The sequence below is a fragment of the Purpureocillium lilacinum genome (genome assembly GCF_023168085.1).
Source record: "Purpureocillium lilacinum CBS 284.36 DNA, scaffold_1, whole genome shotgun sequence".
NCBI classification, from domain to species: domain Eukaryota; kingdom Fungi; phylum Ascomycota; class Sordariomycetes; order Hypocreales; family Ophiocordycipitaceae; genus Purpureocillium; species Purpureocillium lilacinum.
Genome location: NW_027072111.1, coordinates 1798434 through 1818997, shown reverse-complemented (window position 1 = coordinate 1818997; position 20564 = coordinate 1798434). Strand labels below are relative to the sequence as shown.

At 55.4% G+C, this 20564-nt stretch overlaps 7 protein-coding genes across 7 annotated transcripts; 3 read left to right on the top strand and 4 right to left on the bottom strand.

The window, feature by feature from the left end:
- Nucleotides 1–96: 96 nt before the first annotated feature.
- Nucleotides 97–1221, bottom strand: PLICBS_000272 (uncharacterized protein; the record flags this gene model as incomplete). The annotated part of the gene is made up of 1 exon (XM_018318743.2): nucleotides 97–1221. One exon carries the CDS (start codon nucleotides 1219–1221, stop codon nucleotides 97–99), a length of 1125 nt encoding a protein of 374 aa, XP_018184268.2.
- An 810-nt stretch (nucleotides 1222–2031) lies between these two features.
- PLICBS_000271 (uncharacterized protein) lies at nucleotides 2032–3049 on the bottom strand (the record flags this gene model as incomplete). Its single annotated transcript, XM_065599569.1, has 2 exons — nucleotides 2032–2483; nucleotides 3043–3049. The coding sequence occupies 2 exons, from the start codon at nucleotides 3047–3049 to the stop codon at nucleotides 2032–2034; spliced, it is 459 nt and encodes a 152-aa protein (XP_065455641.1).
- Nucleotides 3050–7715: 4666 nt separating this feature from the next.
- Nucleotides 7716–8607, top strand: PLICBS_000270 (uncharacterized protein; the record flags this gene model as incomplete). Its single annotated transcript, XM_018318745.1, has 4 exons — nucleotides 7716–7794; nucleotides 7847–7893; nucleotides 7946–7983; nucleotides 8046–8607. The coding sequence occupies 4 exons, from the start codon at nucleotides 7716–7718 to the stop codon at nucleotides 8605–8607; spliced, it is 726 nt and encodes a 241-aa protein (XP_018184270.1).
- A 214-nt stretch (nucleotides 8608–8821) lies between these two features.
- On the bottom strand, nucleotides 8822–9469 carry PLICBS_000269 (uncharacterized protein; the record flags this gene model as incomplete). Its single annotated transcript, XM_018318746.2, has 1 exon — nucleotides 8822–9469. One exon carries the CDS (start codon nucleotides 9467–9469, stop codon nucleotides 8822–8824), a length of 648 nt encoding a protein of 215 aa, XP_018184271.2.
- A 1169-nt stretch (nucleotides 9470–10638) lies between these two features.
- On the top strand, nucleotides 10639–12560 carry PLICBS_000268 (uncharacterized protein; the record flags this gene model as incomplete). Its single annotated transcript, XM_018318747.2, has 5 exons — nucleotides 10639–10826; nucleotides 10880–11022; nucleotides 11091–11185; nucleotides 11267–11510; nucleotides 11572–12560. 5 exons carry the CDS (start codon nucleotides 10639–10641, stop codon nucleotides 12558–12560), a joined length of 1659 nt encoding a protein of 552 aa, XP_018184272.2.
- Nucleotides 12561–16181: 3621 nt separating this feature from the next.
- On the top strand, nucleotides 16182–17747 carry PLICBS_000267 (uncharacterized protein; the record flags this gene model as incomplete). The annotated part of the gene is made up of 1 exon (XM_018318749.2): nucleotides 16182–17747. One exon carries the CDS (start codon nucleotides 16182–16184, stop codon nucleotides 17745–17747), a length of 1566 nt encoding a protein of 521 aa, XP_018184274.2.
- A 441-nt stretch (nucleotides 17748–18188) lies between these two features.
- On the bottom strand, nucleotides 18189–20023 carry PLICBS_000266 (uncharacterized protein; the record flags this gene model as incomplete). The annotated part of the gene is made up of 3 exons (XM_018318750.2): nucleotides 18189–18373; nucleotides 18433–19628; nucleotides 19698–20023. 3 exons carry the CDS (start codon nucleotides 20021–20023, stop codon nucleotides 18189–18191), a joined length of 1707 nt encoding a protein of 568 aa, XP_018184275.2.
- Nucleotides 20024–20564: the final 541 nt, after the last annotated feature.

The window sequence follows — 20564 nt, the reverse complement described above, 5'->3', positions numbered from 1 at the left end:
AGAGCATATCGTGGACAACATAAGAGGGCATTCGCCGTCAATTCTTACGTTCTATACCAAAGCAGATGATGAATGAACACGCAGAAGCCTTATCGCTTAAGCCATATGCAGGGTCCGGAAGCGGTCAGGCTGCGCAGGATCCCGATCGACAACCTCGATGGGGGGCCAGGCCCACTGCCAGACACTGATGCCGGGAATGCGCGAGAAGCTAATGTGCCCCCGAGATCCGTCAACAGCGATATCTGACCAAGCAGGAGGATTGTCTGTCCGATCCGTGCCGTGGGTACGAAGCAACTCGGCGAGAACAAGAATTGTATCGTAGCCTTCGAAAGCGACAAAAGACGGAGCCTCGGTCAGCTTCTCACGAAGAGCGGCCTCGACGCGTGCTCCGCGATGGCCAAGGCTTTCAGGCATATAGCGAAGGAACGGCGTCGCAGTGCCATCGTGTTTGCCAAAGGCCATCGCCCAATCGGCCAGCTCGGGCTGTCCGGCGGGAGCACCCATGAAGGTGCCGGTGAGGCGCTCATCGCCACTGACAGCCTCAACAATCTCAGACGCAGTGCTTGACTGGCTGACCAGAAGGAGTACAGCGGTCGCCCGATTCTCTCCCCGGGTCAGCTCATCGCACATGGCCTTCGGTGTGAGTTCGCGAACATTCAGCACGATGACCGTGCCGCCGCGAGATGTGAGGCGTTCCCGCAAGATGCGCGTCCCCGATGCCCAATAGACGCTCGTTGGGTCAGCGGCAATGGCGACGGTGCTATGGCCCGCGCTCAGGAGGTAATCGGCGTACACACTCCAACAGTGGCTTTGCGCGGGAGCGAGACGCGCGACCCAGTTTGTCGGCTGCTCAGTGAGTTGATCGAGGACGGCAGACGAGCAGAGATATGGCAGGCCGATGGCATCAGCCCTTGCCGCGACTGCGCGCGCGACGACGCTGTGATACTCGCCGGCGAGGGCGACCACACCTAGACCGGCCAATTCGTCTACGGCCGCAGCAGCCTTCGTCGCGTCGGCGGCCGTATCTCTGACTAGGAGCTCGAGCGGCTTCCCTGAGACACCGCCGGAATTGTTGACCTCTTCCACCGCCAATTCGAGTCCCGCTAGAAGATGCCTGCCGGCGTCGATCCAGCCCGGTCGGCTGAGAGGGGCGAGGGCTCCGATCCGGATGCCCAGCGTTGAGCTTTGCCCCGTTTCGGGCGGCTGACGAAGCGAACTCATGAGATCGGAGGTACTGTAGCCGAGAACCAAGAATATGGAGCTGGTAGCAGGGTGGTGTTGCAGAAACAGTCGCCTTTGGTCCGGTGATAGATCCGGTTGCAACTAAGATCGCAAAGCTTTGATGTGTTTCTGTTTACATCTTGACTCATTGCCAGGACGTATTTCGTTCCCTGGCATCGACAGCGCTCACGCCCTTTGAGCGGGGACAGGCGGGCTCCGACACCTGGATTGGGGCGCCTGTATTTGCTCCGTGTTGCTGCCCACCGAAGCTGCCCCACCTCCCCACTCAAGCAATCAGCTCATAGAGCACTGAGACTATTCCGATGAAGCCTTTATCACGGTTCATTAGTGCTAGCACACCAAGGTGGTTTACTTCAAGACTTCGTATATCTAAGTGGCAATAGCCGTATGTAAACTCTCGTATGTGTCCATCTAATGATGCGAAATAATGCAAGTAGCCACTACTCGTTGCAAGCCAGCTCCGCAAGCGTCACATCTCTGCATAGCCCTGCCGGATTCCCTAGCTGGTAGTCGCACAGGGTATTACAGGGAGTATTCTGCGGGACAAATACCAAGTATCCATACCCAGGATACTCGACCCGATACGAGTTTGAAGGTCCGTCCTTGTAACCTGGCCGGCATGCACAGCGATACTTATCACCCAGGATAATGCACGAAGTGGTGACGTCGCAGTGGTTTTGGCCCTGCTGAGGGTTGCAAGTCGGACAATCCGGCAAAGGACTCGATGTTGAGGTTGACGATGTGACGGAAGTGGTCAAGGTTGTACTCGTCATGGACGTCGTTGTCATGCTAGTCGTTGGCGACGTTGTGGACGACGTTGAGGTCGGTGACGACGAGGTCGTGGAGGAGGTCGAGGAAGTTGTTGATGTCGAGGAGGTTGTTGACGTCGACGACGTTGTTGATGTAGACGACGTTGTAGAGGAGGTTGAGGAGGTTGACGATGATGAGGTTGTGGTAGACGACGGTGTTGGGATTACGGCCTGTGATGACGTTGTCGGCGATGTAGTCGTCGACGATGAGCTTGTCGACGACGAAGTTGTGGATGACGTCGTGGGCGATGTGGTTGTGGATGAGGTTGTGGGAGATGTTGTGGAAGATGAAGTTGTAGACGATGAGGTCGAAGACGATGAGGTCGAAGACGATGAGCTTGTGGATGACGAGCTCGTGGACGACGAAGTCGTGGATGACGATGTTGGAACGATTGCCTCTGAAGTCGTAGGTGACTGGGTCGTCTGCGAGGTCTGCGAAGTCTGAGATGTTTGAGATGTTTGAGATGTCTCAGAGCTCTGCGAAGTCGGCGACGTCTGCGATGTTGACGATGATGTTGACGTCTGCGTGTTGGTGGTTGAGGGCGTCGTTGCGGACGAGGACGATGTTGGAACAATCGCTTCAGAAGTTGTAGGCGAAGTTGTACGTGATTGAGTTGTCTGCGAAGTCGGCGAGGTCTCCGAAGTCTGCGACTTTTGCGAAGTTGGCGCAGTGGGCTCAGTTGGTGATGTGGGCGCCGTAGGCTCAGTTGGCGAAGTCGGCGAAGTCGGCGAAACTGGGGGCACCACACCTGACGATGTGGGCGGGTGCCAGGTTTCCGACGATGGCCAACTCTGGGACGTTGGAGGAACCGGTTCCGATGATGTGGATGAATGGATGGCCTCTGACGTCTGCGAGGTCACCGACTCGTGCCAAGTGTTTGACGTTGGGCATGGCGACTCAGTATCCTCCGCTGTCGACGTCGAGGCCGGGATATCATCCGTGCATGTGGTTGTAGAGATCAAAGTTGTAGCGGTTACAGTTTCGGTAGACCAAGCATGCGAATGGTCATGGTGGTCCCCGTCATCATGGGGGTTATGGCGTACTTGGTTCCCTCGCGGTGACCCTAGGGTGGGGGCGAGAGAAAGAGCCAGGACGAGGAGGCTGAGCTGGAGCGCGAGAGGCGTCATTTCGAAGTCGTCGATGTTACCTGACAAAATTGCACCCCAATGGGAATTGTCAAGCAGAAAACAGTCCACCCACAAAATTATTCTGGGCGTGGGCGACCGTCTTATAACCCGTGCAGCTCAGTGGATTTGGTACACTTAACACTCGCGGCGGACACCGGCCGCTTCGGCCATGGAGAAGTTTGTTTGATAAGATTTGGAACGTTGGTATCCTTTCTACTATCCCGATACAGTAGGTTCCGAATTAACTGTCCAGTCCGCTTGGTCAGTGAATACCATGTTCCAACAGCACCCGTTGTGGTGGACAGCGGGACTGACCCACTTCATGTCATGGCTGAAGCAATCACGTACCTGGAGAACCGGCTGGACGGGTTGACGGGACGGGAAGGGACTTCAACCGAAAACCTTACATGTTTAGGACGACGCTAGAGTCTGGCACGATTTCCATGGCCGGAGTTTTGAGCCGGGCTTTGCTGTCATAGCAGGGCTCTCAAGGCTTGGGATAGCAGGAGGCTTCTGGCTACAGGCGCATTGGGGTTAGCGACTCGACACTTGAAAAGCTGCCAAGAGCGAGTCTGCTACAAGCGCCTCTTTAAGTTTCAAGCAGACGGCACAGAGGCCCAGTTTCGACGAGGTGCGGCGTCTTCATTGACTATCAGGGACGTCAACGAACCAAGCCTCAACGTGCTCGTTTACGTCTATCAGGATCCTTTTTTGTGCAGTTGGTCTACTGGCGCGGCAAGCATAGACGGCCACTGCGCCCGTTTCGTTTTGCAGGAATGCCGGATGAGTTGGGTGCTGTCAGTGGTTCACAGCCGCCGTATTTCACAAGGAGTGCTGCTGTGGTCCTGGTCCCCACTTGCACTCCGCTGTCTCAAAGCCGTCTCAAGGCAGTGTGAGTTTTTTCTGCAATTACTGAACATTCCATCACAGCTATGGACTTCGCCGAGCTTTCCGTTCAGGGTTCAGCATGTTGTGTCGCAACCCGGAGCTCTCCCGAGTGCCGTGAAAGGCATCAATCTTTGTTTCTAGCGCTAGGGTCGAACTAGCCGAACAAGATTTGACCGTTCGTCGCAACAACGTTTAGTTCGGCTCCTACCGAGCTCGGCAGCGCGCCTTCTCGCCCAATTGAGTTCATGCTTAATAAGTTCTGTCCGCTTTCAATGCCCATTCATGACGCCGTGCAAAAGACGGGGCCGCAATATGTCGGGCTTCCAAGACACGGCCGGGTGGCAGGGATCAGATTAAGGTTCCGGATTTGACCCAAGTAGGCATCGAACGCGAAATAGAAGGAACAGGCCTTCACCTCCCTCGAAGAGTTACACGGTCGTGCAAACAATAGCGCTAGAATAGTCAGACTGCGAAGCTGCGTGGTGTGATGCAAAAGATGAGCGACTGTGAAGAGATCATCGTCGTGGTTTGGCAACAGCCCCCGCATCAAGGGTGCAGCTCGATTGCGCGAAACGTTTGACAAGCCACACGAGAGATGAAGGCGGTGGCACGTCAAGTATTCCGCTTACTTTCATCAGTCTGCGACCGTGGCCCTTGGTATATATGATTGGGTCAAAGGCGACTCCCGCCAGGATGTCATGGACCTTGACGGGCTCTATGATGTAAGGTGTGGAAGGGAGCCATGCACATCTAGATAGTCGTTTGAAGACTGGTCGACGGGCGGTCTGACAAATTGTTTGACTTTTGCCCAGGAGACTAGGCGCATGGCGTGTATTTGGTCCGCTTTATCTCCGACGAGCTCTCAGCCTCTGAGCGGTCAATCTGGGTTTCCGTGTCACAACCATGCTAGATGCGTCAGGACAGAGTCCGTTACGTTCCACACAACCGTCATAACATTGAGACTGGAGGTAGCCAGTGCAGTGGCTGTATGACTTGAGCATGTAGTGGACTAAAATCACCCATGTTAAACGGCGCGCAAGCCCCTGGTAGCGATTTACGTCTGTGGAGAGCCGATCGAGGTGAGAAACGGCATCCAAGGGGCATTCATCTAAAACGCGATTATATACACTGCTCACGCTCCCGGTCATCCAACAGATTATTGAGCCGAAAAATATGGCTAGCCCTGAGCCATCATTCCCCACACAAGAAGCCCCATTGCGATCAAGGCCATGCGCAGTGCCGAAACAGCCTCCAGTCTAGATGATCCGCTGTGTACCACCGAAGGACTCGGAGAGCTAGTGGTGTTCGCCGTGCCGCTCGCTGTCGCAACGCTCGACACAGCCGAACTAACTGCACTTGCTGTAGTGGTGTCGACTGCAGACGATGGTCCGGCCGATGTTGCTGTCGCGCGATTGTTGTCGGTCGCAGTGGCTGCCGTCGTTGAAGAAGCTGCGTCGGTAGAGGTTCCTGTGGCGCTACCTGGCATGCTGGTACTGCTCTGGCTCGTGTTGTTGTTTGACGCTGAGTTGTACCTGTCGACAACATATTTAATCACTTTGTCGCCATATAGTTTGATGTAGGACGTATGGACGCTCGGGATGTCGCCGCTGTCGCAGAATGTGTCACCCGTGTCGCAATAGCTGATAAGACGAGAGGAGTACCGCTCGCAAGTTTCGATTGAGGCATTCGACCTCTCAAAGAACTGAGTGAACAATTAGCTGCGCATGCGCGTCTGTCTCCAGCTGAGTGGCAACGGACCCCAGAATTAATGCTGCTTCCCGTGTTGTATGTCACGTTAGGTGTGTGAGTGGGATCTCCAAAGACAACCATAGCAACGACTTTGTTCCAGTTAGACGATGTAACAGAGTGAAGTTGCGATTGAGGCAAACTTACTAGATTTCTTGACAATTTCCTCTGGGATCGGAGGTACCTTGTCGAAGACGCCGCCGCTACCTCCGCAGACCGAGTCCATGGTAACGTGGGCTCCCTGGGAATAACCCAGCAGTGCCATCTTGCCATCCGGACAGTCTTTAGCGTATTGGAGAATACCTTCTTGCATGTTTTTTACGCCGTCGGCGACAGAATCCTGGTACGGAGGAGCGGTAAAGGTAGCTGGGTAGACGACCGGCACCACTTTTGAGCCAGGAATCCGCTTCGCAATGTCCACAGAGATGCCGTGCGTCATGCCTGTGTCTTGGGGCTCACCCGTTCCACGGGCATATAAGATGTAGAGTCCTTTGGCGCATTCTGCCCTGCGATTGAAGGAGAAAAAGGCGTTGGCCGTGGCTAGTTGTGCAATGCACACAACTAGGCCAAGGGTGTGTTTCATGATGGGTGTCTTGAGCGTAACGCCCAACTAGCCAGGGCAAAAGAGGGTTGGTTCTCTGGGCTGCGGTCCTCCTTTAAAATCCGTCCAATTGGGATGAAGCGTATAGTAACGTGAGGACGAAACACTGGAGCGAACTTCCTCCTTGAGTCGAGAGCGGCGGAAGCATTGAGATATCCAAACTCTCAAGGCGTGCTCTCCACCATGTGGACTATATATAGAGGCAGCTTGCCAGGCCTCGGCTCACCGTTCCGCTAGTAAAGATCATGGTTCGCATTGTGTCAACGGGCCGCTTCTGGGGAACATGTCGTTGCGGTTTGTTGATTGGGCAGTAGTGGCTCTAAAGCAAGGGACTAGATGAGGGGTGCATACGATTCAAGGAATAGTGGTGGTTAAAACGGCAGCGTAGTGTCTAGCGAATCTCGCTTAGCACGTTTGTTTGCATACCAAGCCATCGCAAAGGCGCTACGTGTGACCCCCAATTTCGGGCATATACAGGCCCGACCTTGCGTCTCAACTTGCGAACATTTCCACTACTTCGCCGGGAAACATCTTTCCAATCGTTAGCAAACCGACCGTCTGGGCAAATTGACGTGACGAAATGCAACCTCGACATTCTTGCATGTGAACACTCGTCATCCCCACGGTTAGTTGCGCGTGGAGCAGACAGGCGGACCTTCCGTGCTCACTCGCCTTTCTACCTTGCGTGAAGAGGACCTTGAAGAGAGTTCCGAAACGAACTGCGCTGACGAGCTCAGCCCTACGTCGATTTGAACGACATCGGAAACCCGGTCGGAGCTGCATCCACGCCGCACCATGAGTCTATGACTGACTCGGCCTTCACTTCGTGCTGGCGTTGTACCCACATGAATCTGGAATTTGGGATCTTAACCCCGGACCCACGGGGGAACGCAATGCGCGGGGGTACCCTGGAAGTTGGTCGAACGCCGCGGGGGCCAAGAGCGGAAGAGGCCGATGGGTTGCACTAAAACGAATCCTGCGCCCCATTCCGCGGTCAAACACATCCAGAACTGTGCAGCTCCGAACCAGCTTGTGACCGCCAGTCTGGCCCACCAATAAGCCCAATCTCAACCCCACGAGGGCCGATGACGACCTACCATACTGGGACAACTTGAGTGATTTGTCCGTATCTTGCGGCTGACTAATTCGTCGATTTCTTCTTCTCCATCGGGAGGCCGTGAGCGGGATCGTTTTCACTTTCTTTATGCACGTAAGCCCGGTTCCCTTCTCCCCTCACCTTTGCTCCGACGTAATCTCGTTGGGCCTTGTTGACAGAAACCCAAGGTCTGCCACTCGGCAATATGTCGTCGGGTACTTACACGCTATTCGACATCCCTACCAAGGCGCCGCGAAGGTGCTGGTCGATGAACACCTGGAGGAGTAAGTTAACCTTTTGCCGAGTTTTAGTTCCGGGGCACTGAAAATTATACAGCAAGATTGCTCCTCAATTACAAGGGTCTTGACTACAAGACAGAATGGGTAGGCAAATTGGCATATGCTGGGTGTTCAGGTCTAATGGAGACTTGGGCAGGTTGAATACCCAAACATCCGGCCTCGCCTGAACCAGCAGTAAGTGAGCGTTTGAATCCAACACAAGATACAAGACAGGGGTGATTGAACACCAATACCAGTGTCTCCCCAAATGAACAAGGTGTTCAGTTCACGCTTCCGGCTATACAAATGCCGGACGGCTCCTACGTGATGGACTCATACAAGATCGCCGAGATTATTGAGGAAAAGCATCCAGAGCCGAGCTTACCTCTGGACCAGCCGCTGCTGCTCAAATTCCGAAAGATCCTCATAGAATTCATGGGTGCGCTCACGCCAATCTACGTCCCCGGGGTAGCGCAGCGCATCCTCGGCGATGAGAGCATTGACTACTTCCTCAAGACCCGCCAAGAGGATGTAGGGATGCCTCTGTACGAATACGGAAAGCTTCGCGGCCCTGGATCGTTTGACAGAGCTGAGCCGTTTGCGCGCCAGATGACGGAACTTCTGAAGGAGACTCGCTCAGGACCATATTTCTTGGGCGATCGACTCACATACGTTGACTTCATCTGGGCCGGCATTTTGTTGTTCTTCAAGTGCCTGGGTGATGACGAGTACCAGGAAATACTGAAACGAAGCGGGGATGCTGAGGCACACACTAGCTTCTTGGAATCACTCAGCGCGTGGACGGAACGAGATGACTAGGTATCATCGACGGCAGAATCGCGTACAGACTGCGGGTTGAGGCCGCTGGAAGCACATTGTTGCTGTGCCTAGGATGGAGTTGTAGTTCAAAATACGCATTGGTATAACGCGGGCGCGATTCTTATGGCACCACTCTACGTGCTGTAGTACAACCTCCCTTGCATTCTTTTGGCCCGAACAGCCTTCACTGGAAATCATCGCAGCAAGAAGCCTTTCAAACCCTGTCCGCCACGCCATGTTCCAGCCACCTGTCCAGATAATCGTCGTCTTCCATCTTACGCAGCAGCAACGCGTACCTCTCGCCTCTCAGACGTCCTTCCTCGAGGGTATTTGGAATGTCCTCGCACTCCTTGACTTCTTCATAGAATCTGGCACCAAATGACTTAAGCACGTCGCACCTCTCATCGGCCGTGACTGCCATGTTGATCCGTCCGTACCAATCATCCGGCATGTATTCCAGTGAAGGCTTGATGGGCTCCTCGTCATTGAGCATCATCCTGTCTTCTGAGAACTTGAACACCCAGACTCCACTGCCGGAGGATGGGTACCCAACATTGATGCGTGGTGGAAAGTGAAAGTCATACGGTACAAGCTTGTCGGTGAGGCAGTCGTAGTGGCGCTGGTACAGGTCCCAAGTCGGCCACCAATGTGCTCCCTGTCGCATCATGGAAAGGGCAAGGTTGTCCTCCTCGGTATCGTTATGCGAACGCGGCGTCGGCACCATGTTGGAAAGGCCAAGCTCCTTGAGCTGGACAGCAGTGAAGAAGCCAAGGACGACCCCACCCATGGACGGGTAGGCCTTGACCTGGCAATACTGCGGAAAGAACTCGGTGCGCTGCTCAGTATCCCCATTGCTTGGCATCGTGAGGCGACAAATGTCGTCAGGCTGCCGTTCCATGACTATTTGCAAAGCTTGTGATGACGTATGAGGATCAAGTATTGCGATTGAGGGGTTTTGTAGCTTGCCAAGCAGGAATGCGGGCAAAGAAGAAAGTAGAAAGCGCATCCAGGGTACAATTATGAGTGGTCAGGATGTGCCAGGAGCAATGATGGATAAGGTGAACGACAGAGAAAAAGGCTGAACGTCGTTTTGGAATTTGCACAATTAAGCGTGACTGTTCTTCGAAACAGGGCGGCCTTTTCAGTCCTTTCTTGCTCGGTTCTTCGGCAAGCAATGGATGTGGTGCATTGTTGGGGGTGCAGGCTGTGGAGCCTTCTGCCGTCCCGTGTCGGCGGGGGCTGAAGGTGCCTGTTGGGGGCTGTAGGAAGTGAATTTGTGAAACGTTCTCGCCTCCTCTTGGGGGCGTTGGAGAGTAGATATACTTGAGTTTTTCGTCGAATCCAGCCGACCCTTGGTGTACTGAGTGCCCCCCCAATATGCACATGAACCAACCGCTCATATGACCGCACGGGTCTAATAATAGATCAATTGAACCAACTTGCATCTACGGACTTCGGTTCTGTCTGGCGCAACCGTTCCAAGCGGAAGGGGCCGGACAGGGCAGGACACTTCAAGCATGTAGGACCTCTGGGTGTTGACAATGTCGCGGCTAATACGCGACCTTATCATGCAAATGCCGACCGACATCTCTACAGATCATTGTATCATCGCTCCGTAGGCTTTACAACCCATGCACATGTCGTCAACCATTCGGCACGCCGCCCCCAGATGCAACCTGTACCACGAACGATGAGAATACGTGCCATCCAGCTGTTTCAGGTAACGATTGAGAAGTAAAAATGGCATCAAAGGTCAACGAGCACCTTGCGCTGAACCTGTACTTAACAGTGATCCCTCGGAAATCACTCTTTCGGTTCAAGTTACCATGGGGGCCGGCTCAACGTTGCGCACCGGCCATGGGCGACATGATGAGGAGTTGAGCAAAGGCTATTGGAAGGAATTTCTTTATATATTCCCATATGCATTGCTCATACTCATGAAAAGAAGTCCTGATTATCGGATCTTGTTCAAGTTGAGGAGAAATCAGCACAAGCACTGCGTACCTAGCCGTGAGCAGTATTCGCGACAAAATGTCTCTCCTTCTCGTTGCTGTCTTCGGGCTTTTGACATGTCCGCAGCTTTGCGTTCATGCGTCTCCCGTCCCCGATGGTTCTGTTGGTGATACAGGCATCACGGCTGAGCAGATGAAGGATGCGTTTCCGGCGCGAGATCCTTTCAACTCCACGAACTGGTGGGGAACGAGCTTATATGGCTATGAGTACGGGATGCACCATGTTTAGACAGGAGCCGTCATGGCTAACGTTTCTTCAGCAAATGCGGCGACATTAGTAGTCACATCAAGGGCTGGATCAACGAAGCCTATACCGATGCCAACAAACTAGTCAACTTGGAGGGCGTCAAAGAGAACATCGATTGGAATTCTGCCGCGAGCCTTGAATATCTTGGGCCACCCGGTGCGTTAATACTTCTTCCACAAGAGTCCGCAAGTATTCGAAGCTGACTTTGGGCCTTATTAACGTAGCTCTGAACAAGGATCAGCAGAAACAGATCCAGGCCGTCTTCAAGAATGTCGCCACGGTTTCCCCTGGCTATGCACCATTTCCAAACTGGATTCGGGTGAGTTGAATCCAAGATGCCCTTCGATTTCCAGGTGAAATATCATCAGCACACTAGACTAACATAGCTCCTGCCCTTCAGGTCCGCTGCGATGACCCTGCTCAAGTCTGCTCTTATAAATGTCCTACGACCCAAGAAGACGAGAGTGAGGGCCAAGTGATAGCATATGCTCGCAATCCAGACGTGGCTGCAGGCCGAAAGTGGCCAGACATCAGCTTCTGTCCCGTCTGGTATGGGATGAGAAACCTAGACAACGCTATCGCCTGGGGTTCCGGACGGAGCAACCCCAAGAATAGCCAGGACATCTCCAACTACGTAAGCCGAGGTGCGTTCTTCCCAACCCCCTTTCCATCGAACTACTTCTGATGCGTTCTGGCTCGCTTTAGCAAGCGCTTTCCTCCACGAGCTTTTCCACCTTGATGTCGCCGCAAACTCGGTCAACAATAATCCCAATCCTCAGATAAGGGACATAAAAATCCGCTATACCAAGAAGGATGGCAAGGACTCAACCTGGGTGACGGCCTATGGGCCCAAGCACGCCAAAATCCTTGCCCGATTCTTACCTATCTCTCCCTCCTCGAAGCAGACCGGCTACTTCGTCCAGCGCAACGATGACAACTTTGTATACTTCGCCCTGGCCAACTACATTATGAGCAAGACCAAATGGTACCCGTTCCTTCCGGTTGTTGCCGAGCACAGCGTGCAGATTCCGATTGTTCCCCGGCCGCGTTCAGCAGACCCCTTCGTCATATACCAGGACAATGGCGACAAGCCGGCTACTTTGATTGACTTTTCCCCCGAGACTGTGGGCAATACCAGCCAAATCTCCGGCTCGGGCGATTGCCCCACGGCGAATGTTCAGGCGAACGACCCAAACAGTTTCCAGATGGGAAAGGCCATCCCGTCAGATTCATATCCCGAAGCTTACTGGAAGGAACGCGAGGGCTGGATCAAGTCACTCGGAGACGGCGATAACGCGGGCAAATGTAAGATGACGATCAAAGAAATATGGACGTGCGAGAATCCCGACTCGAATCTATATGCATCCATGTCGATCAGCAATCCCAACGGGGTAAATCTCTACACGACACCCGGTTCTGCCCACTCTCCTGGACAGCCCATCAACGACAAGGCGCCGCTGAAGATCACGGTGCCTGGAATGCAGGAGACCCTTACGATCGTTGGCGAGCACACAAATGACTACATCCAGTTTTACTATGGCAGTAAGGCTTGGAGATCGGGAGACACCACTGGAGATGCCAAGTGTAATTTGAAAGGCGACGATTGGGGCAAGGGCCCGACGGGATGTCCGAATGCTATGGCCGCGGTAAGAACCCAAAGTCCCAAGCGTCAACAGGTATTGGAGGCCTGCTAATATCTGGCTTGACAGTCTCGCACTTTCGAGTGCCAATTCCCGTGTTGAAGGGTTTCAAGGGGACTCAAGCGGCGTTCACCACAAACTGGTTTGTCCCAGTCAAATGCATGGACGAGGAAGATGTTGTGCATATAGGAACCTTCCGTCAGCTCGTGTAACATACATTTACTTTGGTGCTGAGCCTCACCTACACTATCAAGGCCACGAAAAGCGGCGGCACTTCACTACTGGTTAGGCAGGCTGGACAGCACTCTCGATCAATGACCTAGATTACCTCGACCCCGTAGCTCACAGGAACATGGACCCATTGCACGAAACGCCTGGCTGTGAATGCCAAGGAACGCCAACGACGGCCGTGTGAAGTCAAAGTGACGATTCAGCGGCGAGCGCCGTCGGCCGTATTGAACACAGTCATGCCCGATAGTTCTATGTTTGATGTAGCTTTCAGGGAATGGGGCCCCGTATGACGAACCATGCTGCTTTGCCGCGATGCGCTAAACATCGATCGACGCCTTAAGAGTCATCGTGAGTGTTCCTGGTCTACCAATTCCACCTTTAAGACGGAGGTTGCCGCACTTGTACAGCTGAATGATCGCAAATGCAGCACAGGGGTACGCGGTGCTTGTAAGTGGATCCGACGCCAGGCTGCAGATCTCAGGGACGGCGCAGTACGTAATGGCGAAGGCGTAGTGCTAGTACAAAGCAGACGTCTTTTCCACGACTTGTTGATCTATCGTGCAATCATTTATCTGTGCTATGTTCCAGGCAATAAGAAATGTCGCTCAGTGGCTTCTTGGGCCTCGCTTGCGCCAGTCACTTGGGGATGGAGGGCCAGAAAAGCGCTCTTGGCCCGGACAAGGATCGCGATGCTCGGTTCATCCGTGTCATTTTCTGCATCCCGCCGTTCACCACCTGGGAATACTGGCCTGGACACATTTGCACGGCGAAGGCTCGAACCTCTGCGTCCGCACCACAGTGCCTTTAGGTGCACGAGACCAAAGGCAGGTTACGAGGGGCGCATAACGAGCACATGGATGCGTTCCTCGCGTGCTATCTGACACTCGAGACGAACGCCAGGCTGCCTTTGAAGTCTTGAAAGTGATTACCAAGCTCGCGGCTCTGACGGGCGATCCTCGTACAATGTCCAGTCGGGAAGCGGGAACTAATGCCCCATATATGCACGCCTTGATGTTTTATCCCCAGCATCACAGGGAACAGCAAGCCCTTGGGGCCAATAATGAGCAGACAAGGCGGCAAGGGCTGACCTGTTGGAGATAAACCCCCTGTTCATCACTTCCCCGTTATTTCCTTGAGTGGGTTTGCGCATGCACTCCGCTGATCCTTCGGGTACGTCGGCCACGGACCTGGATGTGAAATTGTATATGTAATCGCAAACACCAGGAGGCGTCGTCGCGCTGCGCATCTTCTTACGCTTCTCGCATCGGCCGATGCCTTGGGCTGGTGTTGAACGTCCTTGGTCACTCAGCAGGCCATGGAGTTGACGACGTTGCTCACGACACTTTCCCTCGTGTCGGGAGCGGTCGCCCAGACATGCTACTGGCCAAACGGTAGCGAAGCCGACAATCTTCTCCCTTGTTCACATGGACCCGACCCAGAGTACTCGACATGCTGCTTCAAAGGGCATTACGGCCTGTCCAACGGGCTCTGCTTTGAACCGCTGGGCATGACCATGTATCGGGCTGGTTGCACCGACAGAACCTTCAACTCGCAATCATGCGCATCGTTTTGCTATGGCGACAAATACGAAATATCAGGTGAGAAGCCGCTCTGCATTTAGGTGAGGATGGAACGTGGGTGCTGATGGACGTTTCGACACGCAGTGGGTGCCTCACAGTCTGGGGTCTGGACTTGCGGCGACAATAAGTTCGCCTGTACGCCATTCTCATGCAGCGCGAACAACTTCACCGTGCCCGCATCGAAAATGCTGCAAAATGCTGCGCTGCTTTCGGATATCGGGCAGCTTTCCGCCACGGCGACGGCAACGACGGCGGGGTCTGCGACTGCGACCGGATCTGTGGTGACACACACGGTGACAAGCCCAGCGAACTCTACATCAGAACAGTGCGACACGACGGGTGGCGTATCGACGGGAGGCGCCGTGGGCATCGGTGTGGGTATCGGCGCCCCTTTGGCGCTTGCGACGGCGGGGCTGCTGGTGATATATTTGCGGGAGAGGCGCAGGAGGCAGGCGTTCGAGTCCGGGACATGGCCGTCCCCGCACAGTAAGGGTGTCCATGGAGAAGTGAGCGGTGACTCGACGGTTAGAAGCGAGATGATGGCCAGCCATCACCAGAGACACGAGTTGGGCACATGAGTCCCCTGCCGCCGAAACGGCCGTTGTCGCGGCCTGATTTCGTCTTTTAGCAAGCGATTTGCGGCATAAACCGTTCTCCAACCCATTGGAAAGCTCCCCGGAAGTTCAAAACAATGGCGGGTGGCAGCGAGACCCTCGGCCGGCTTGCGTGCATGCACGCGCTGTCGGCCACGGACAATGCGCACGCCATCCCTAGAAGAGAATTGTTTCCCCCTCTCAAATGAACTTGCTCTTTTGCCGGAAATTCGTGCCTACGCCATCAATGCCAACTGGCCAAGAACAATTCGGCGTCTGGTGCCTCGAACAGCACCGTTCAAATCGGGCGTTTAGTCCCCAAATCTACCCATACCACCAGGCTTGCCAAGTCACAGCGAGGTCAGCATTAAGAAGGCGATTGGTAGTCGCCCAGTCACATGAAGGCTTGTCGGCGCGGGGACACAGCAGCGAGAGCGGGAAGGTTCAGGTGCGAGTCACAGTGGATGCGGCTCTGCATCGCGCCAAGTCATGCACGGGACCACCCCATGCAAGCAACAACACCAAATCAGCCGGACCCGGAGCCCAATCCACACAGCAAACAACGCAAAGGGCTCAGTCAGCACATGAGCTTCAGACAGGCTTCCAGCATCGCAGCCAGGAAAGGAGAGAGCAGAGCAGCGAGTGAGTCAATCGGCCAAGGCAAAAGGATCCAACAAGCTTCGGAAGCAGCCGACATGGTTTGTTATTCGTGCGTTGGCCGGTTCACCGCGTCGACTCCAACCGTCGTTGTTTCGCTGGCACCCGCCGCGATGAAGCATCCATGGAAAGTCGCTGCAAAAACTCTTCCGGTTGAATTGGTCCCACCATTTGACCCCTTCCGCATGGACAGCTGGTGTTTTTGGCGTTGAGAGGCTTGCCGTGCCACAGGCTTGGGGAAATAAGACAGCAAGCCCCTCGGCGCGATTTTGGACCGCGCGCAGGGGTCCAATTGGTGCATCTCACAATGCGGCTGACAAGACGGAAGACGGCGGGCTGGCCTTGGCAAGCCCCTGGCCCTCCACTTGCAGCGAGCGAGGCTATTTTGGGTCTGGGCAAAGGTCAAGGGGCATTTGAGTCAAAAAGACTGTTTAAATGAGTGAGTTCCGGCAGAGGCGTTGGGCGTTTTTGGTCTGCCGTGCGCCGCCGCTTCTTCAGATCACAGTCTGCCGACTCGCAGACGCGACCGACGGGTCGACAAGAAGAGCAGATTTTCTGCGACGGCCGACAACAACTCACTCGTTAACGGATTTCCCACAGGGGCGGGTAGAGAGATGCAGTTCTCAACCTCCCGGGCGGCCATACTGGCCCTTGCCCTCCAAGCGGCACCGGCTCTCGCGACGTACTGGACCGCGTCCCAATACTACATCCTGGACATGACCACGTCTCGCTACGGCAGTGAGGACCAGTACGCCATCACATACTCCACGACGCTCACCGTGAAGCCCGGCGTCACACCCACGGGCGGCTCCACCATCTCGACTAGCACCTACATCCAGACGTACAATGATCTCAAGATCGTCTCCGTCTATCTCGCCCCCGGGGCCGTGCCCTCGAGCGACATTCAGTACACTCGGCCCCCGTACACGAGAGACAACATCAACACCGTCTACGTGCAGCCCATTGCCTACACTGCGCCCTCATCCTGCCCTACACCCTTCACCGTCAGCACCCAGACGGTGCTCCAGATCCCGACGCAGGTCACGGACCAAATTACAGCTATCTCGCGGGCTACGTCGACTCCCACGAGGGTCGGTGGGTACACATACGTCACGGCGTACCTTCCTCCCAGCGCCATCACGACGGTGGTGCCCCAAACCACCGACTTTGTCTACAGCTATTACGTTCGCAGCTGCCGCAACCCGACGGCCACTGGGAAGGCGTATTTCGGTCCCAACAGCGGTGGCGGGAACAGCGGCGGGAGCGGGAATAGCGGAGGCAGCGGCAGCGACGACCTGGACCGATGGGGCGTCTGTTCCGCCCTCACGGGTTGCACGACGCTCAAGGTCTGGATCATTGTCGTCGCCACCATCATCCCGAGCCTGTTCCTCTTCGGCTTCCTCGAGAACTGGATCTGGTTCCGCCGCCTCATGGTGGGCAAGAGCGCTCTTCGCTTCGGCACAGTCTGCTGGGTTCTCATTTCGCTATGGGTCCTCTGCTTCACCCGCAAGCAGGCTGCTAGGACCCCCGAGGATCAGGCTCGTCTGAAGGCGCAGTGGAAGGCCCTTGGCGCAGGCACAAAGTGGAAGCTCTGGTGGAAATGGGGCTTCCGACACGCGTATCCCGTCGAGCTTCTCGGAGACCCCGCCGTGCCTGGAGCAGTCGGCATGATGCCCGACATGTCCCAGCAGCAGCCGGGGCCATACACGCGCCCGCCGCCACCGTTCGATCCAAAGGATCCTGCCTCCGCCACCGTGCAGTCGTATCTGGCACAGGGCCAGCAGCAGCCGGTGTATTACCACGTCCAGCAGCCTGACGGAACATGGACGTATCAAGTACAATATCCCGCGCCTGCACCACCCGGCGCTGTTTACCAAGGACAACAGCCGCCGCTTCAGCAACAAACCCCGCCGATCTACTACCAGCCATCGACAGCAAGCGACGTGCGCAGCCCCTCGACGTTGACGCCCCAGCCCCCGTCCGAGGCATATGGCACGCCGGTTACCGCACCGCAGGAGCTCTACTCGCCGCAGAGCCCGCCCCCTCAGGCCGCGACCCCGAACACAGTGCAGGGATCGTCACCACCACAGGGGACGCAGGCAGAAGGGCAGAATCCACAGAACCCGCCTGCGGCGCACGACGGCTCCAAGGGTCAGGGACAACCTCCGGCGTCTGGATGAGGAGGATGGACGAAACGTTACCATTTGATCGATTGAGCGTTGGCGATAATATGTAGATACCCTCCGCCGCATGTCACATCGCCTATTCTTTTTGTCACTTATGCGATGTCCCTGCTATTACGAATTTGGAAGCTGGGCGTGAAATGTATTGCCCCTTTAGCTAATATGGCACACTTGCCTCGTGTTCAATTTCGAGTACATAAGTGAAGCGACATAATGGTGCAACGCCACGCCTCGGACATTGAAGATGAACGCGGCCTGTGAACATGAAAAGCTGACGCCATCGACACCAGCTTCGTAGCGACTCATAAGTCATGTTACAACTACACCAGTTCAACGGTACATTCGTGCCTCGATTACATACACCGATCCTCTTCCACCTCAACTTCCAGATATCCATTTGATGTCAATGTCTGGCCGCACACCAAGTCGAGCAAACAATTAGAGCTCTGAAGGTGAGAAGGTGCGCTCCCCATCAATCGGGGCCTGGAAGTTGCGGATGAGGTTGTAGTAGAACTTGACCATCTCGATGTGGCCCGTCATCTTGATGCGCTCATCCACCGTATGCAAGCCCTCAAATTCACCAAGGCGGATGGGAGTCCACCGATAAATGTTCTTTGTGAGATCTGGTACACGCAGTTGGTCAGCTCAGCCTTCCTGGGCGGTGCTCCAAGGATCAACTTACTGAGATAGTGCCGGGTGTCAGTGTTGCCCGTCATGGTCTCGCCTGCAGGTACAATGGTCTGGCCCTTGGCGGCAAAGGTGTGGCGGATCGTGCCCGCAAATACATCCCAGACGGGTCCCTCAGTCGGAGAGATGGGTGTCGCCTCCGAGCCGTCCTTCTTGCGGTACAGCGTGAGGGTGCCGTTGTACTCGACGTCGTACTTGGGCTTGATGTCGCGCACCGCCGAGGGGTCAACCTTGGCCACGTATTTCTGGTAACCCTCATCATCTTCAAAAGCCTTGATCTTGATGCCGTACGGCGCAAAGACCTCCTTGGCCCACTTGTAGGCGTTGTGCTGGACCGTCAGGGGGCTGTCCTGGGGCGCGATACGATAATTGACTCCAAGCGTCGTGACTTCGGGCAGAGCGTTGATCTTTTGTCCACCGTTGATGATATCGACGGCCTGCGACGTCGTGATGAGATAGTGCGTGTCTACGCGAGCGTCGGCAAAGATCTTGGCGACAGTCGCGAGGTCGCCCTGCTCCAGAAGGTGGCCCAGCCCGGGGAAAGCGTCGGGCGAATACTTGGCGGTGCACTGCAAATGCTTGTGGATGGGGCCATCCTCAATGATCTTGGGCTGGAAGGGGTTGGCCTCGAGCTCGTTGACGAATTGGGACATCATGCCGATGCCCGAGTGCGGCGTGGGAATGGAGCTATGGCCGCCAACGATGTTGAGCTCTGCCCAGACGTCCACGTAGCCCTTCTCGTACACGGCTGGCAGCGCATAGGTGACGTCCCCGAGCGTTTGCAGGCCGAGTCCGCCTTCATCGTGTACAATGGCTATTCCGTTCTCGCCGTACCGCTGGATGAGGCGGTCAGCGATATGAGCCGCTCCACGCCAGCCGGAGCACTCTTCGTCGAAGCCAAAGGCCAGGAGGATGGTTCGCCTGGGGCGGAAGCTGTCGTCAGAGAGAAGCTCCTCCATGGATGACATGATGGCCGTCAGGGCGTCCTTGTCGTCAAAGGAACCTCGGCCCCAAAGCCACTCGCCATCGTAGTGGGCAGAGAACGGCGGATAAGTCCATGTGCTTTCGTCGGCCACCGGCACGACATCCTGGTGGGCCGCAAGAAGGATTGGCTTCAATTCCGGGTCGCTGCCGTGGATGGTGTAAAGCAGACCAAAAGTGTTGATGGGTTCGAGCTTGGCGCGCTCGTGACTTCATGTTGGCCGGTCAGCAACTTCTATATTCACACCGTAAGCTGGGCTATCACCTGGGGCTACTCACACGGTTGGATACGTCTCGCGCAGCGCATCATGCAGGTCAAAGAACGGAAGCCAGCGGTCATCCTCGTCGAAGGGGCCAAGATCATCGTAGCAGACACTGTCTATCTTGACAATGGCCGAGTGTCGCTCGACCTGTCTGATGAGCGCCTCCTCGGACGAGAAGAGCTCGTCGGCGGATGGCAGGCCATCCGACGACGGGTCCAGAGCCGGAGGCAATTCGCACTGGAAGTCGGAAGCAAGTGGGCGTTGGGCAGCCCTTGACGGGACCCGAGCTTGGACGCTGCTGGCAAGGAGGCCAGCGAGCAGGGAGATCTTGGCGAGAGCCATAGCGAACGAATTGCGTCAATTGAGCACCGATTGCACCAGGTCGACGCAGTCACAAATGACTAGAGGGGGGGGGGGGGGGAAGCAGCGGCAAGAACGCCTTCCCACATGCAATATATAAGCAGGACTGGCGAGGAGGGGGCATAAAAATGCTGTGAAACGAGAATAAAAGTCAAGACAGACTGTTCGACGACGAAAGGAGTTGCACCTCGACGCTGCAGAGTTACGTGATTGATGGCGGGCGACCGGCTACCGGAGCCGGGGCCGGCCCACCGGGGAGCGCCGGTCCCAATCAGGCAGGCGATTCGTTCTCCCATACGGGATTCAATTGAGAAGCTATTGTAGCTAAAGGTGCAGTGCTGAGAAGTAATTATTGTGTGATGGCATGAACGGCCTCGTACGGTAGCATGAACGGCACCGTATGTGCTTGACACGGCACGGCTCGAGACGCAACGCCGTCGTGACACTGCCTACCTCGTATGAGCCTGTCATGCCGCCAGCGCATCGCGGGAGGAGGCGGAGACACGGATTTCGTGCCACCGTC